Source organism: Lissotriton helveticus, chromosome 1_1, assembly GCF_964261635.1.
Source record: "Lissotriton helveticus chromosome 1_1, aLisHel1.1, whole genome shotgun sequence".
NCBI classification, from domain to species: Eukaryota; Metazoa; Chordata; class Amphibia; order Caudata; family Salamandridae; genus Lissotriton; species Lissotriton helveticus.
Genome location: NC_136057.1, coordinates 417,252,990 through 417,266,607, shown reverse-complemented (window position 1 = coordinate 417,266,607; position 13,618 = coordinate 417,252,990). Strand labels below are relative to the sequence as shown.

General features: G+C 44.9%; 1 protein-coding gene across 5 annotated transcripts in view; it reads left to right on the top strand.

Moving 5' to 3' along the window:
- Positions 1-13,618, top strand: part of CAPRIN2 (caprin family member 2) — an 857,580-nt gene that overhangs the window by 343,900 nt on the left and 500,062 nt on the right. For 4 of the 5 annotated variants that reach the window (XM_078673767.1, XM_078673766.1, XM_078673770.1 and 1 more), the window contains exon 10: positions 524-565. The exons of the other annotated variant lie outside the window; for it this stretch is intronic. In XM_078673767.1, the coding sequence (XP_078529893.1) occupies positions 524-565 (42 nt within the window). The remainder of the gene's footprint in view (positions 1-523; positions 566-13,618) is intronic. 5 annotated transcript variants of the gene reach the window in all.

Genomic DNA, 13,618 nt, shown 5'->3' with positions numbered 1-13,618 from the left:
GCTTTCTGTTGAAACTCTGACCCAACTATAACTGCCCACTGGCAACCACCACTCTGTAATGTTGAGCTGTAGAGATCAATCAGCATATATAGATATTTATTTATAGATAAATAGATGTGTATAAATGATGAGAAAGCACTACCACCATTGATTATAAAGAAATTGCAAGTCACCAAGGAGTTCGTTGGCTATATAGAAGAACATGGCCAAAGGGTGATATTAGGAAAATGTCAAAAAGGCAGATTTAAGTTTTAATGGTATTGCTTTTAATATGTATCAAAGCAAGAACACTGATTTTTGGTAAGGCACCTTTTCTAGGGTTGAAGTGGCATCTAGTGTATAAATTTGCACCATAAGGATGAAAAGGTGAGTCAATCTTCTTTGCTTCATGAAATTATTGTAACATGTTAAATTATACAGTTATCACTGCTATCTGCTGCAAATGCTTCAATATCCCTATTGCTAAATCACTCAGCAGGACATTCTGTGTGCCGAATTTATTAGTATCTTTGTTTCGTTTTAGAGAAGAGAGCGCAATCAAAAACTTGAACCTGAGGTGAACCATGTAAGTAATATTAGCATACAAAGACAGTAACTTATTGTGTGTCTGCACTAGATTGTATCTATGCCTGTAATAAAGCGGGATACTTATCAATCAAACCATGCAAACTGGAGTTTGATGAGATGACCGCTCGCTATGACCAGGAATTTCCTCCTCTGAAGTGATGTAACTTCCAGCCCACCTGACAAGCAAATTGTACTCCTGACCTGTAGTCCCACCCTGTGAATGAAGTCACACATGGCCCCAGGGCTGGTAACTAAGTTAACTCGCACACCATCCCAGTCTTCCATGACTCCTGACCCAGGCCTGCTGATCAGGAAGTGATTCCCCCATGACCCCTAACCCTGTAAGTAACTGAGAACATGTGAAGTCTCCCTCCAATCGACCCCTGACCCACTCTAACCCGTACCACCATGCAATAAACAGGAAGTGACCCAGCTGCTAGTGATTAGTTTGCACTTTCTGGACTCTGAACACCAACACAAGCAATCCATGTAATGTGTAGGAAGTGAAATAGCTGGTGACCACCACAAGGCCTAAAAACTCCCAAACCCCCAACCTTTAATCCCATCCTACTATGAAATTGTATGGGCTAGTGACTTTCAACATAACGGTTTCAAAGACCAAATGTTTGAAAATGTGTGAACATATGTGGGTAAGATTTTTCATTTCTGAACAGGGAATATATTTTAATTTAAATTTTATTTACTCGACCAATAGCATGCTCAGACATTACAAGAAAAAAATCACAAAACATATAAAATGTTGTCAATGAGATTCATGCACAATAGTAATATGTTGTCATTATTTCATCAATCAACGCTAACATCCATGAGAAATTGAAAACTAGTTTTTCTGTAATAATTAAAAACTAGACCTAGCAAGCAGGTTGAAGAATTATATAAAATGGATTACAATGTAATTTAAATAAAAGAGCATATCATTGTTTTACAACTTTTTAGACTAGAAACCCATTCTGACTACCCACTGTATTTATGCACAAACAGCTACAGTGGATCTTTTTAACCACTCTGGATCTCAGCCACCAGGCATAGAGATCCTGAGGTGAAGACAAGCCACCTTGTTGAATCTGCGCTAAATACACATCTAGCATCTGCAGGACGAGTATGACAGCCTACAAGCAGGAATAATCCATGCATTCCTCAAGTTGGGCAAAAAAACCATAATGCTCTATAGTTTCTATGGAGGAATTACAAGACGGGCACGTAGAAGTGACAGTGGCATTCGCCCACCTACTTTTTATGGCATTCAGAGGTAGGGTGCCAAATCTAAATTGTATATAAAGTACTCGTGCTTGTGGTGGTTCAATATAATCCATGTAAAGTTCAAAATTAAAACCACTTTTAACATTTAAAAAACATGATGTTAAAATGCCAAGTGCCCTAGACCCATTGCCAAAGGAGTCAACGAAGTCCCAATAGGTTGCTTTGAACTGTGGTAGTATATTCTTTGAAATAGAATGTGAATCATCCCATAGATTTCCTCCCCCCAATCTAAAGAGCCATTCTTTGATTTTCCAAAACCATGGAAGGCAGCCTGATTTTCTTTGGAGGATGTTAGAACTGGGATTTCTGGTTGGCTAAGGCTTGTGCCAAAGCCAGGCAGAAACCACCACTCTAGTCAGGGCAAGGGAGTTACACGCCAAAGATAACACCTGCTCACCCCCTTGGTAGCTTGGCACGAGCAGTCAGGCTTATCCCGGAGGCAATGTGTAAAGCATTTGGGCACGCACACAGCAACAACATCCCAGGCACACTACAAAAGGAACTCCACACAAGGTTACATAAAAATAACTTTTGTATTCTCAAAACACATCAGATAGTAATCACACAATATACATTGTGCCCACATGGAACGGGCAATATTCACAAGGGATTATTTGATTATTTACACAAGACAGGGCCACGTGGGCCACTGTCAGGATCAACACTTAGCAGAAATTGGTACAAGTAAAAATAGATCATAAACCTACAACCAGTAGCCACTAGTAATCACTGTACTCCACCTCAACCTGTAACATAACTTTACAGTATGCACAGTCACATCAGGCGCGAATTACATCCCGTACCAACCTCACCAGCATAAACACATTATGCAATCTTCTCACTAGTCTAATCATATTAGACCCTACCTCCTAAGTGTAACTCGCATTAGGGGCATAAATCAGAGTGTCATACAATCTCACGAACACAAATCTACATTGGTAAAACAACCTCCTAATCATAAAACAGTTTGAGGTATCCGATACAGTGTGCGGAAAACATACTAAACGCATTACATTTCCTAGCCCCACATTTAGAGCATATAAATCACTTTAGGGCCTTGTGCCCTATCCATATACCAGCCCCCCTGGCCAACTGGCCATCCAAGAAGAGGCTCAAATACCCTGCGTCCTGAATGCTAGGGCGCGCTGCCAAGGCAGCGCCAGTCAGGGGTGCGCCATCTGTGCCAACCTAAACGTTGCAGCTGCCCACTACTTGCCGGGCAGCTGAGCACCTCAACAGGACCTACACGCTGCAGCTGGCACGAAGTGCTGCTCAGCTGTGGAATGCCTGGCACCTCTGTGTCACTTCTGTCCCTCTCAAATTAAACAGTGCAGCTGCCCACTACTTTCTGGGCAGCTGTGAAAGCAAAAATGCAGCATGGGCTCTCACTGGCCCTCAATAAATTGCGCCCAACGTTGGAGCCACGCGGAGCTCTGAAGAGAAACAGGTGGGGCATTGGAGCCCTCTGGCACTGACATCAACTATGCCTCCGGAGCCCACTGGCTCCTTAAATGATTAAAGATGCCCCCAAACGTTGGAGCTCTCTGGCTCTAGGAATCATCAGGCCCCTATACGGTGGAGCGTGCTGGCTCTGGGGGAACACAGGCCCCTCTGGGCAACTCAGGGGCCAATCGGTGGAGCATTAACCAAATGGTGCCCCCAAGCCCCCCCCCCCCCCACGGGGACTTTAAGATAAATGGTGGCCTTGAAGAGCCAGGACTTGCCCTGAACATTGGAGCGGCCCTCTAGCTAGTGGGGCCGCTCAGGGAACAACCATGGTGCCCTCGCTGGTACTTTAAATAATACGGCGGCAATCGCGTCGGAGCGGCCCGCAATGGCGGGCCAGCTTAGGATGCCCTAAGCACCAGCCATGTACCTTGAAGGCACTGATACCCTTTGAGAAGCCCCTCCTCACCGGGCTGCTCTCGGAGGAGTCTCTGCGGCGTCCTCCTTCAAGGCTTCAGTTCTCCTGTAATGCGGCGGGGGCAGGCACCGACAATGTGCCTCGGACCCCCTCCGCATACCGTCGCCATACTGCTGCTGTCTGCGGGGCTCTCCCAGGCTCACGGGAGCCCCGCGCTGACTTCCGGTGGCAGTTCTCCTCCCGCTTCCGTCCGCGGGCCCCACACACAACCAGGCGGGCCGTGGGTCACGACAGTGGCGAGCAACTCTACGAGGGGTAGGCTCCCTCTAAATAGGCTGCATAAGAGCGGGGTGGGCACACGTAAATTAAGAACAGGAATACGGGAAAAGTTGCGGGGTGGGCACCCGCACAATTTAAATATATATTGGCACGGCCGCCATAATGCAGGGTGGGCACCTGCTAAAGATAAACTAAATAGGCGGCCATGAAGCGGGATGGGCAGCCGCTAGGAATAAGAACGTGCCCATTTAGGCAGACTGCAAGGGAGGTGCCTGGGGCAACAAGGGGAGCGCTCTGCAACTAAAACACAGCGCCACTTCAGCAGGTCACAGCCCCAGCGCTCCTAAGGAGAAAACAGAGGGTGCTCCTGGGGACAGAAGGACAGCACTCCCACGGCGCTATAATCCATCTCCAGGGAAATAAGTCCTCCAGCATCCAGGGGCAGGGCCCAGGGAGGCAAGCCTTCCCCTTGGCCCCAGCAGCAGCGCGCTCCTGGTAGTTTCATGTTAGAAAACAAGAACATTTTTCATGGGCTCACAGCCCCTTTTTATACACCAAATCCTTTGTTTCCAAAGGTGCAGACAAGGGGCGAACCAGATGCAACTGGTTCTGGAGCACTTTGTTTTGCTCAGCCCCTCTGCCTATTCACAGGGTGGGTCAGGGACATCAGACACACCACAGGGGGTGAAGCCAGCATTCTGAGGGGAAGGCCCAGCCCTATTCAGGTCCCAGGTGCACTCCTCCCTTCCATCAACATGCAGATCTCTCCATTCACCACCGGGGCAGACCCATCCTGACTCCTGGAGCCAGGCCCCCCAGCCAGCTCCAGCCAATCACAAGCCAGACAGTCAATTCACATTTACTGCATAGACATGCCAACTTCTAGAATTGGCACTTCTCCACTAGACACCATAAGTCTTCACACGCCATCGCGCCGCATTTAATCTCACGAGTTCGCACATACCAAACTCTACCCTGCACTCCCCACACATCAGGAACTACCATGGACACACATATTCCCCATGCATTCCTATGGAAGAGCAGGCCACTCACCACACATACACAGAGCGCACGCACTCTACACTGGACCACAGTGAAAAAGTGCGCAGAGACCTAAAATCACCAACACCAGGTTACAGAAACAGGCTAGGCAAATGCAAAAAGTTTCGGGGTGAACCTGCCAAAAGGGCCATGTCCAACAGAGGATTAATAGTTCCTCCTTGGACTTGGGTGTTGCTTGTCCAAAGTCTAAACCAGAACGTGAGCGCCTTGAGAACTGCAAAGTGGGTAATGAACTTGAGTCCAAGATCAAGGCGTAAGGTAACAGAGGTGTATTCTTAGGAAGAAGTAAAAGCGCTCTTTAAAAACTTATTTTCAGTGTTTTCCAGCTGCTAATATTATCCAACCCCCATAATTCGGCACCAAAGAGCCGTGCCAAACCCTTTTGCTTTGTGTATTTCTAAGGTAGGCGAGATTGGACAAAAGGTTGAGCGTTTGACTCTTTGATGGCAGAATCCGCATGCTGAAGGGTCAGCATGCTTTTCTGTATTTGGAGGGACCGTGCCAGATTTTCGCTGATTTTTACACCCAGATAATCAAATGCCTTGACCTGTTCTAACAATTGAGTATCAAATCAATTTATATTATGACGAGGGGTGCTTAGCAATTATGATCAATTGCCTTTATGAAATTAAACAGAATTGTGATATGGAGAACTGGAATATATTTGTGTGCATGCAGACATCTATTTGCACATGTGTAGGCATGCATGTGCATTTGTACGTTGGTGAATTTGTGCATACCAGTGTGTGGGTGTCTGCATGTGTCTGGGTAGCATTATGGCTGTAAATAGGCTTTTTTTAGTGGCTTGGAAAAATAACCACATTGTAGCAGTGCAAAATAAGTTTTCATGCATATCAGTGAGGCAAGAATTAGAACGGAGGTCGGGTCTTTTTTTAGTTTTTTTGTTTTAACTGTGCAAGAACAAGAAATTAATAAAATTTGTTTTCACTCACAGGAAGTAAGGAAGCAGGAAATCTGCAAGAAAAATAAATTAGCTTAGACCTTTCCGGTATTTGCCTCGTTGAACCTGAAGTTGTCTTGGATGACTGTATTGGTTACAAAAAAAAGCGAAAACTTCAGCACAGAAAATACTGACCCGTGGTTCAGCACCAAAAAAGTGGCCTCTTTAGCTAATATGAAAACAGAAAATCTGCTTCTTTGTTTGCTGGTTCAGGACAAAAATGGTCTATTTTTAAGGCCTCATGAAAATATCTGAAATAAAGAATACTTGTATTTAGTTATACGGCGTTACCAAAGGTACCTTTACCACTCCTATCACTTGACCTTCACAACATGTGGCACTCCACAGAACAGAGTTTCACAGGCTTTTGAAATGTTTCCATTATTCGGAAAGTCCAGTAGGCAGAGTGACAAGACTGCAAACACAGAATGAACTCTACCTCTAAGTCAGCCTGTAAATAATTTACATTTTTAAATCTGTAAGCACATTGTAACTAACATGAGGATTGCGTTATATTATATTTAACATCGTTTATTTTGTACATGTATACAGATGTTACATATCCTTGACCTTGAACTGTGCTCCTATATATGCCAGGTTAATTGTTCACATTTGTATTAGTGCATCGTGTGAATTCTAGTATATTGTGTATGACAAACTGACATGCCCAGCTAGGCCCCTATTGTATTTCAGTGAAGTAACTTGTAGCTTAATGTAGAATGTCATTACATAAAAGATGGAGTGTCTTAAGATTCTATGGTTGTTATGGTAAAAGTATGAGACGTTAAGGCAGTCTATAAAGCATACATGAACGCAAATGGATACTACATGTACACATGTAATGTCTACAGGCGTTTAGTTTTGTGTTGTAGAAACCATATTTGCCACTTTTTATTGTTATGGGCACTTTGTTTTTGTAAGCATTTTTTTGTGGGTTGTTTTGAACTGCAGTGTACAGAATGTATTAGAGTTTTGTTTGAAAGCTGATCTGGATTCTGACCACCACAGTCATAGTTGGTTTTAAAAGGCAACTCTTAAAAATGTATGTTAGATTTTACAGGTATTCAAATAAAACTTCAGGGTTGTGGTGTTTTAGAAGGTTTTGGCATTGGGTTGTGGTGTTTTAGGTACTTGTAGCACGAGGCATCCATCTGGACTTTGCTGATCAGCCTGTTTTATCATGCATGTTTTAACAAAGCTTTTTACAGTGATGCCTCCAAATGAGTTGTACAATATGTAGCTGAGGGCTGTATGAAGGCCTGCGGGACTGGGAGATAGTCATATGTTAAGCTTTTTAAATTGTTTCAAAGACAGTTTAGTCTGTACTCTCAAAGTATATTGGAAAGCACATTTGAAGTCTTTGTACAAGTATTTAATTTAGGAGACCATGCCAAACTAAATTAAACGGCAAACAGTGTGGTTTGCTCATTTTGCATATGTATATTGCAATGTGTTAAGGGGATGAGGGTCAAAGATTGCCAAACGCATGCCCACTTATTTTAACAGAGTTGGCCTTTCATCTGTGTGATCCAACTCTAAATGTCAAGATTTTAGTTATTCTAGATCCAATTTAAAATGTAAATATCTTTACAATTTAATCCCCACAATAAAAAGCAATTTATTTAACGTCCTATTTATTTTTTCATTAATTTTTGCTTAGTGTGGAATTATAGATAGTCTTTTTTCTGACCATGCATAGAGCTCTGAAAGATCATAGTTACACAGAAAAGATCAGAACACGCCGGTGTGTGTGACGTTGCTAAAAATCATGACCTATTGCAGTGTCACAGCACTTTAAAAACAGAAGTGTTTTAGGGATGGGTGTTTTAAAAAAGCTGCTACTTTTAACATTTCTTCTTAAGCGGGACTTTAACATTTGAAACAGTTGATTGAAAAAGTTTTATGATTTACTTCTGTTTTTTAAAAACCTACTGGGGTCTAAATTGTTTATAATTAAATACTAGAGCTATTCTAGTACTTTTTTGCAACTAGTACATGTTTTTCAGTTTGTTTAATCCGTAGCTTCTGATGGGCCTATTAAATCAAGAGCAGTAATGGTAAAACCGTTTTAGGAATATTCTTGAACAGCGAAAGTACCACGCAACAGTACTCCAGTGTTTAGGCAACTACCGAGGAAATGGTAAAATAAATGTAGCCCACAGCTAAGACTACCGAAAAGTCTCTGATACCGTGGAAATTATGTCATTCTCACACCAACTGTACGAGGTATACTCTGATACACACACCAATATTAAATCATTTATTGAAGCAAAGTGCTTCAAAGAGACAAACTAAACACTAATGTCGCCAATGACTGTATAGCACAAATACACAACAGCTTCTGGAGAATTCCACACAGCATGCAACTTGTTCTTACAGGATTCTGACCTTTGGTTCAGAGCTTGAGGTTTCAGCAAAGCTGCACGCCTGTGCATCATCTACTGACTTCCAGTCTTTGAGGGAGTATTTTAAGAGAGCATAAGAAGGAATCTGAGAAATGTGCACAGATATGCTACAGAGTTCTCCGAAGAATTTTGTTGTGTTAACCTAGAGAATAAGTATCTTGTATCATAGTAGTTATCCTTAAAGCTATGTAAGCGCTTATAGAATGTCTGCAACATGATTTTTTTCCAGCTCAGTTTCAGCAGACAAGGTTTTGACAGTCCTTTATTAGACTTTCAGTACAAGATATATTTGCTGTGCAATTTATCGAAAAAATACTAACCTTTTACATAAGGAATGGGTAATCCCAGCCCTTAGTAACTTCAGGATACTCTTAGTCTGCAGGAGGGAGAGGTGTCTTTACTTTGTATAGTAAACATTCAAAGAAAACGGTGGTACTCCGTTTTAATCAGACTGAAAATAAAACCGGTCTTGCAGAGAGTATTAGGTTGCTCTCACAAAGTAGCACAACAGACAGACGCATGTGTCCTATCCAGTGCATTACAAACCCATGTCTGTCTTGAATTATCGCCTGATCGTATGGGAGACTTTGTGGAGGTGGGGAATTTGTTTGAAAATTATATTGACCATTCATGTTCTCTAAAGTAGGCAGGTCTTAGACTATGAGAAGCATTTCTGTTGCATATTACACTTTACACTTTACATGTTTTTTCGGGCTAAAATGTGTTTGCATTGTTACCATATTTATAACACTAAGTTTAATGTGACATGCACTGTAAAATGCATAAACCACAAGGTGATGGATGGAATGCTTTATTTATGCTCAGCCACCGGCAATTGCTCAGGCTGCATACCAATCCATAGTTTGTTGCCCACCGTACCACCTCAGTTTGGACCCAGCTATATGGAAATTAGTCTGGACCCTGCTCCTCATGGATAGTTATTTTGTAAATCATGTCTAAGGTGGCATGGTGGGTTAAAAATGATCTAACTTTCAATGAAAGTGGAAGTTTGCAGGACCATCTAGTGTAAAAGTTTCTTAATCTTACAAAAGTAATTTAAGGGTAATAGTGATGGTCCATAACTCAAAAGCTTATATCTCGTTCATCTTATACCATATAACTATTAAAATAGCAATTAAACTTATCACTCAATGCTTCAATTTGTTACTCTTGGTGTCACTAAGAATAAGATTAATTGGTTGTTTGAATTTTTTAACCATTAACTTACCAAAAGACTTGTGTCTTAGGTTCTAAGGGTTATTTTCCACACTGGAACACCTCCGCAAATTCAAATTAACTGGTGCTTTTATCATTGCTTGAATTCTACCGTGTAGACTTTATGATGGCAGAAGAGAAAATTAATTTTAGGATTATAACATTTTATTTTGTTCACCGTTCCCTTCGCTTACATCCATTTGGCCCATGAGGTTGCAAAGAGGATGGGGGGGCCGTTTGAGGGTAGGGAGGGGAAGCAAAGTAGGGTGGGAGGGGAAGCAAAGTAGGGTGGGAGGGGAAGAAGAGGAAGACCGAATCAGACATCACTAACCATAATTAAAAAGGAAAACAAATGTTAATTTCACATTGATAAGTAAGTCATCACACTTCTTTTTTTTATTTTATCTGAGACTGTAGGGGTTGTGGACGTAATATGCAATATTCGCTAATATATTGGGCATGCGAGTTCCATGTATACTCCTGAGCGGTGTTTTATACATTTTCCCCATCTTTTCTCAAACGTGGGTAAGGTATGACTGATAACAGCTGTCAACTTTTCCATTTCTAATAAATCCCAGTGTTTGTGCAGCCAGTCTGTGTGATTGAAGAATTTCAGTGCCCCATTTTGATAACTGGCCTTGCTTTGCCGTGCATAGTGCCAAGGTAATAGCCTTCCCTTTATTGGAATGTAATGGATAAGTTTGTGTATTGGGTAGTCCTAACAGGATGTGGCTAGGAAAATGGGGTATTTGAGTGTAGAACATCTTATCGACGTACGCCAGGACCTCCCTCAAATATCGATGTAGCTTGGGGCAGTGCCCTAGCAAGGGGGGTGAGTGTACCTAAATGAGTGCAGTTTCGCAAGCATGTATCCTTCTTTCCTTTTTTCCATTGAGCCTAATGAGATGGGGTGTAGTACCAGTAATGGACTAGCTTTAAAAGTGTTTCCCTGCCTGAGGCGGAGTTGTGTGCGCAGTGAAGGATGTCGTCCATTCCTTGTCGGTAAATCTGCGCTCGCATTCTATCTCCTACCTCTTCCTAGCAGTTGTTTGTAATAGGGTACTTTGAGTGTTTAGAAAGGAATTTTTGTCTGACAAGATGCGGGAGTCGTATTTTCTGGACAAAAGCCAGTGCTCAAACAGGGTCAATCGCCTGTAGCTGGATAACGTTAAGAGTGACCCAATGTCAGATTGCCAGGTAATGCCAGTATTCTGAGTCTGGGAGCCTGAAATATTGTTGGACTGCTTTGAAGTCCAACAGGCCCCTCACGTCAAACAAATCTTCGATTTGTTTAGAGTTTGCCTCCTGCCAACATATGAAGGCCTTCTCTGGCGTGGCCTGCAGAAAGTCCGGGTTACCTATAAATGATGTGAGTGGGTATATGTGTAGAGCGCTGCTTAGAGGAGTATACCTTATCCTAAACCCCTATTGTTGCTCTAACCACAGGCGAGATGTAGATGCACGGTGGGCGGTGCTTGCGCTGGAACCATGAAATTTACCAGATGTGGATCCCAGCCATCGCCTGGTATAGGAAACTCCAGTGCTTTTCAGTCAGTGGACGCTGCCACTTCACCATGTAGCCTAGTTGTGCGGCTTGGCAATATTGTGCTAGATTAGATAGGCCCAACCCTCCCCTTGCCATTGGTCCATAAGTAGGTCCGCTCTGTTGCCATCCTCGCCCGCTTGCCGTTCCATTTGGAGGCAGCTTGTAGCTTTTTTGTAAATGGTTGCGAGTGGCGCCAGTGGCAATACCTGCATAAGGTAGAGTATCTTTGGCAATATTCATTTTAACTGCAGCTATGCGTCTCAGCCAGGAGATGGGACCACCATGCCAGGACTCGATGAGGGATCTCGCCGTCTTTAATAGTTCTGAATAATTATGCGTCCTTGAGGCTTCTATGGTAGGGAGTATGTGGATACCCAAATTCGGGATCCCCAGTTGCGCCCATAAGAAAGGAAAGTCCGATGCCAGCTTTAATTTCTCATCATGCGGGCTGGTGATAAGTGTTTGGGATTTGGCAGCATTCACCTTAAAGCCAGAGACCTCGCCAAATGGTGTGAGTTCCTCAAGGAGCGGGGGCAACGTCTGACGTGGGTTTGGGATGGTCAACAACACGTTGTCTGCGTAAAGGGCTATTTTATGGGATTGGCCTCCCATCCAAACTCCCTCTATTTGTGGGTGGTGTTGGATGCGCTCCGTTAAAGGCTCCATATAGATTGCAAATAGAAGTGGCGAGAGCGGACAGCCCTGGTGAGTCCCTCTGTAGATGGGGAAGGTCGGGGACTACACCTTGTTTACCTTGACCAGTGCTTTCGGGTCCGCATATTTAGCCCAAATCCACCGTCTGAATCTGGGGCTGAGGCCCACTGTCTACAGCACTGCTTGCAAGAATGGCCAATGGACACTATCAAAGGCCTTTTCGGCATTGATCGACAGAAAGTCAGTTTGTGGTAACACTGGGTTTTATCCAGCAAATGGAAGAGCTACTTGGTGTTGACTCCGCGTGCGGTCAGGTATAAAGCCGCTTGGTCAGGCTTAATCGTCCCGGCATAATATCTACCCAGTCTGCATACCTGTGCTTATCTTGGCATCCACATTTAGAAGGGATATGGGGTGGTAGGGCGCACAGTGTTGACGGTCCTTCCACAGCTTTGGCAATACCGTTATTATCGCCGTGCGCATTGATTCAGTATGCACCCCAGACTCACTAAGTTATACAACCGGGCTAGGAATCAATCAATCATCAATCATAGCATTTATATAGCGCGCTACTCACCCGGAGGGTCTCAAGGCGCTTGGGGAGGGGGGGGGGGGTCAGCTACTGTTCGAACAGCCAGGTCTTGAGCTGCTTCCTGAAGGCGAGGTGGTCTTGGGTCAGGCGGAGGTGGGTCGGGAGGGAGTTCCACGTCTTGGCGGCGAGGTAGGAGAAGGATCTACCTCCTGTGGTGGCTCTTCGGATGCGGGGGACGGCGGCGAGGGCGTGGTTGGTGGATCGAAGCTGGCGTGTGGGAGTGTAGAAGTTGAGGCGGCTGTTGAGGTATCTTGGGCCTTGGTTGTGTAGGGCTTTGTGTGCGTGGGTGAGGAGTCGGAACGTGATTCTCTTGTTGACCGGGAGCCAGTGCAGGTGTCTCAGGTGTACGGAGATGTGGCTGTGTCGGGGGATGTCCAGGATGAGTCTTGCTGAGGCGTTCTGGATTCGCTGGAGTCTCTTCTGGAGTCTGGCTGTGGTTCCGGCATAGAGGGAGTTGCCGTAGTCCAGTCGGCTGGTGACGAGGGCCTGGGTGACCGTCTTCCTGGTCTCGGTGGGGATCCACCGGAAGATCTTGCGTAGCATGCGCAGGATGTTGAAGCATGACGAGGAGACGGCGTTGACTTGTCTGGTCATGAAGAGGGTGGAGTCCAGGATGAAGCCCAGGTTGCGTGCGTGGTCTGTTGGTTTGGGTGCGCTGCCCAGGGCGGGGGGCCACCAGGAGTCGTCCCAGGCGGAGGGCGAAGATCCCAGGATGAGGACTACAGTCTTGTCTGAGTTCAGTTTCAGGCGGCTGTTCTTCATCCACTCGGCTACGTCTTTCATCCCCTCGTGTAGGCTGGCTCTGGCGGGGTCGTTGGTGAGGGAGAGGATCAGCTGGGTGTCATCGGCGTAAGATGATGTTGAGGTTGTGTTGGCATGCGATGGCCGCAAGGGGGCTCATGTAGACATTGAAGAGGGTGGGGCTGAGCGAGGAGCCTTGAGGAACGCCGCAGATGACTTTGGTTGCTTCTGAGCTGAAGGGGGGAGGCGAACTCTGAGTCCTACCGGCGAGGAAGGAGATGATCCAGTCTAGTGCCTTCTCTTGGATTCCGACGTTGCTGAGGCGTTGCTCTAGGGTGCGGTGGCAGACAGTGTCGAAAGCCGCGGAAAGGTCCAGGAGGATGAGGGCCGCTGTTTCCCCGTTGTCGAGCAGGGCTCGGATGTCCTCAGTTGCAGCGATGAGGGCGGTCTC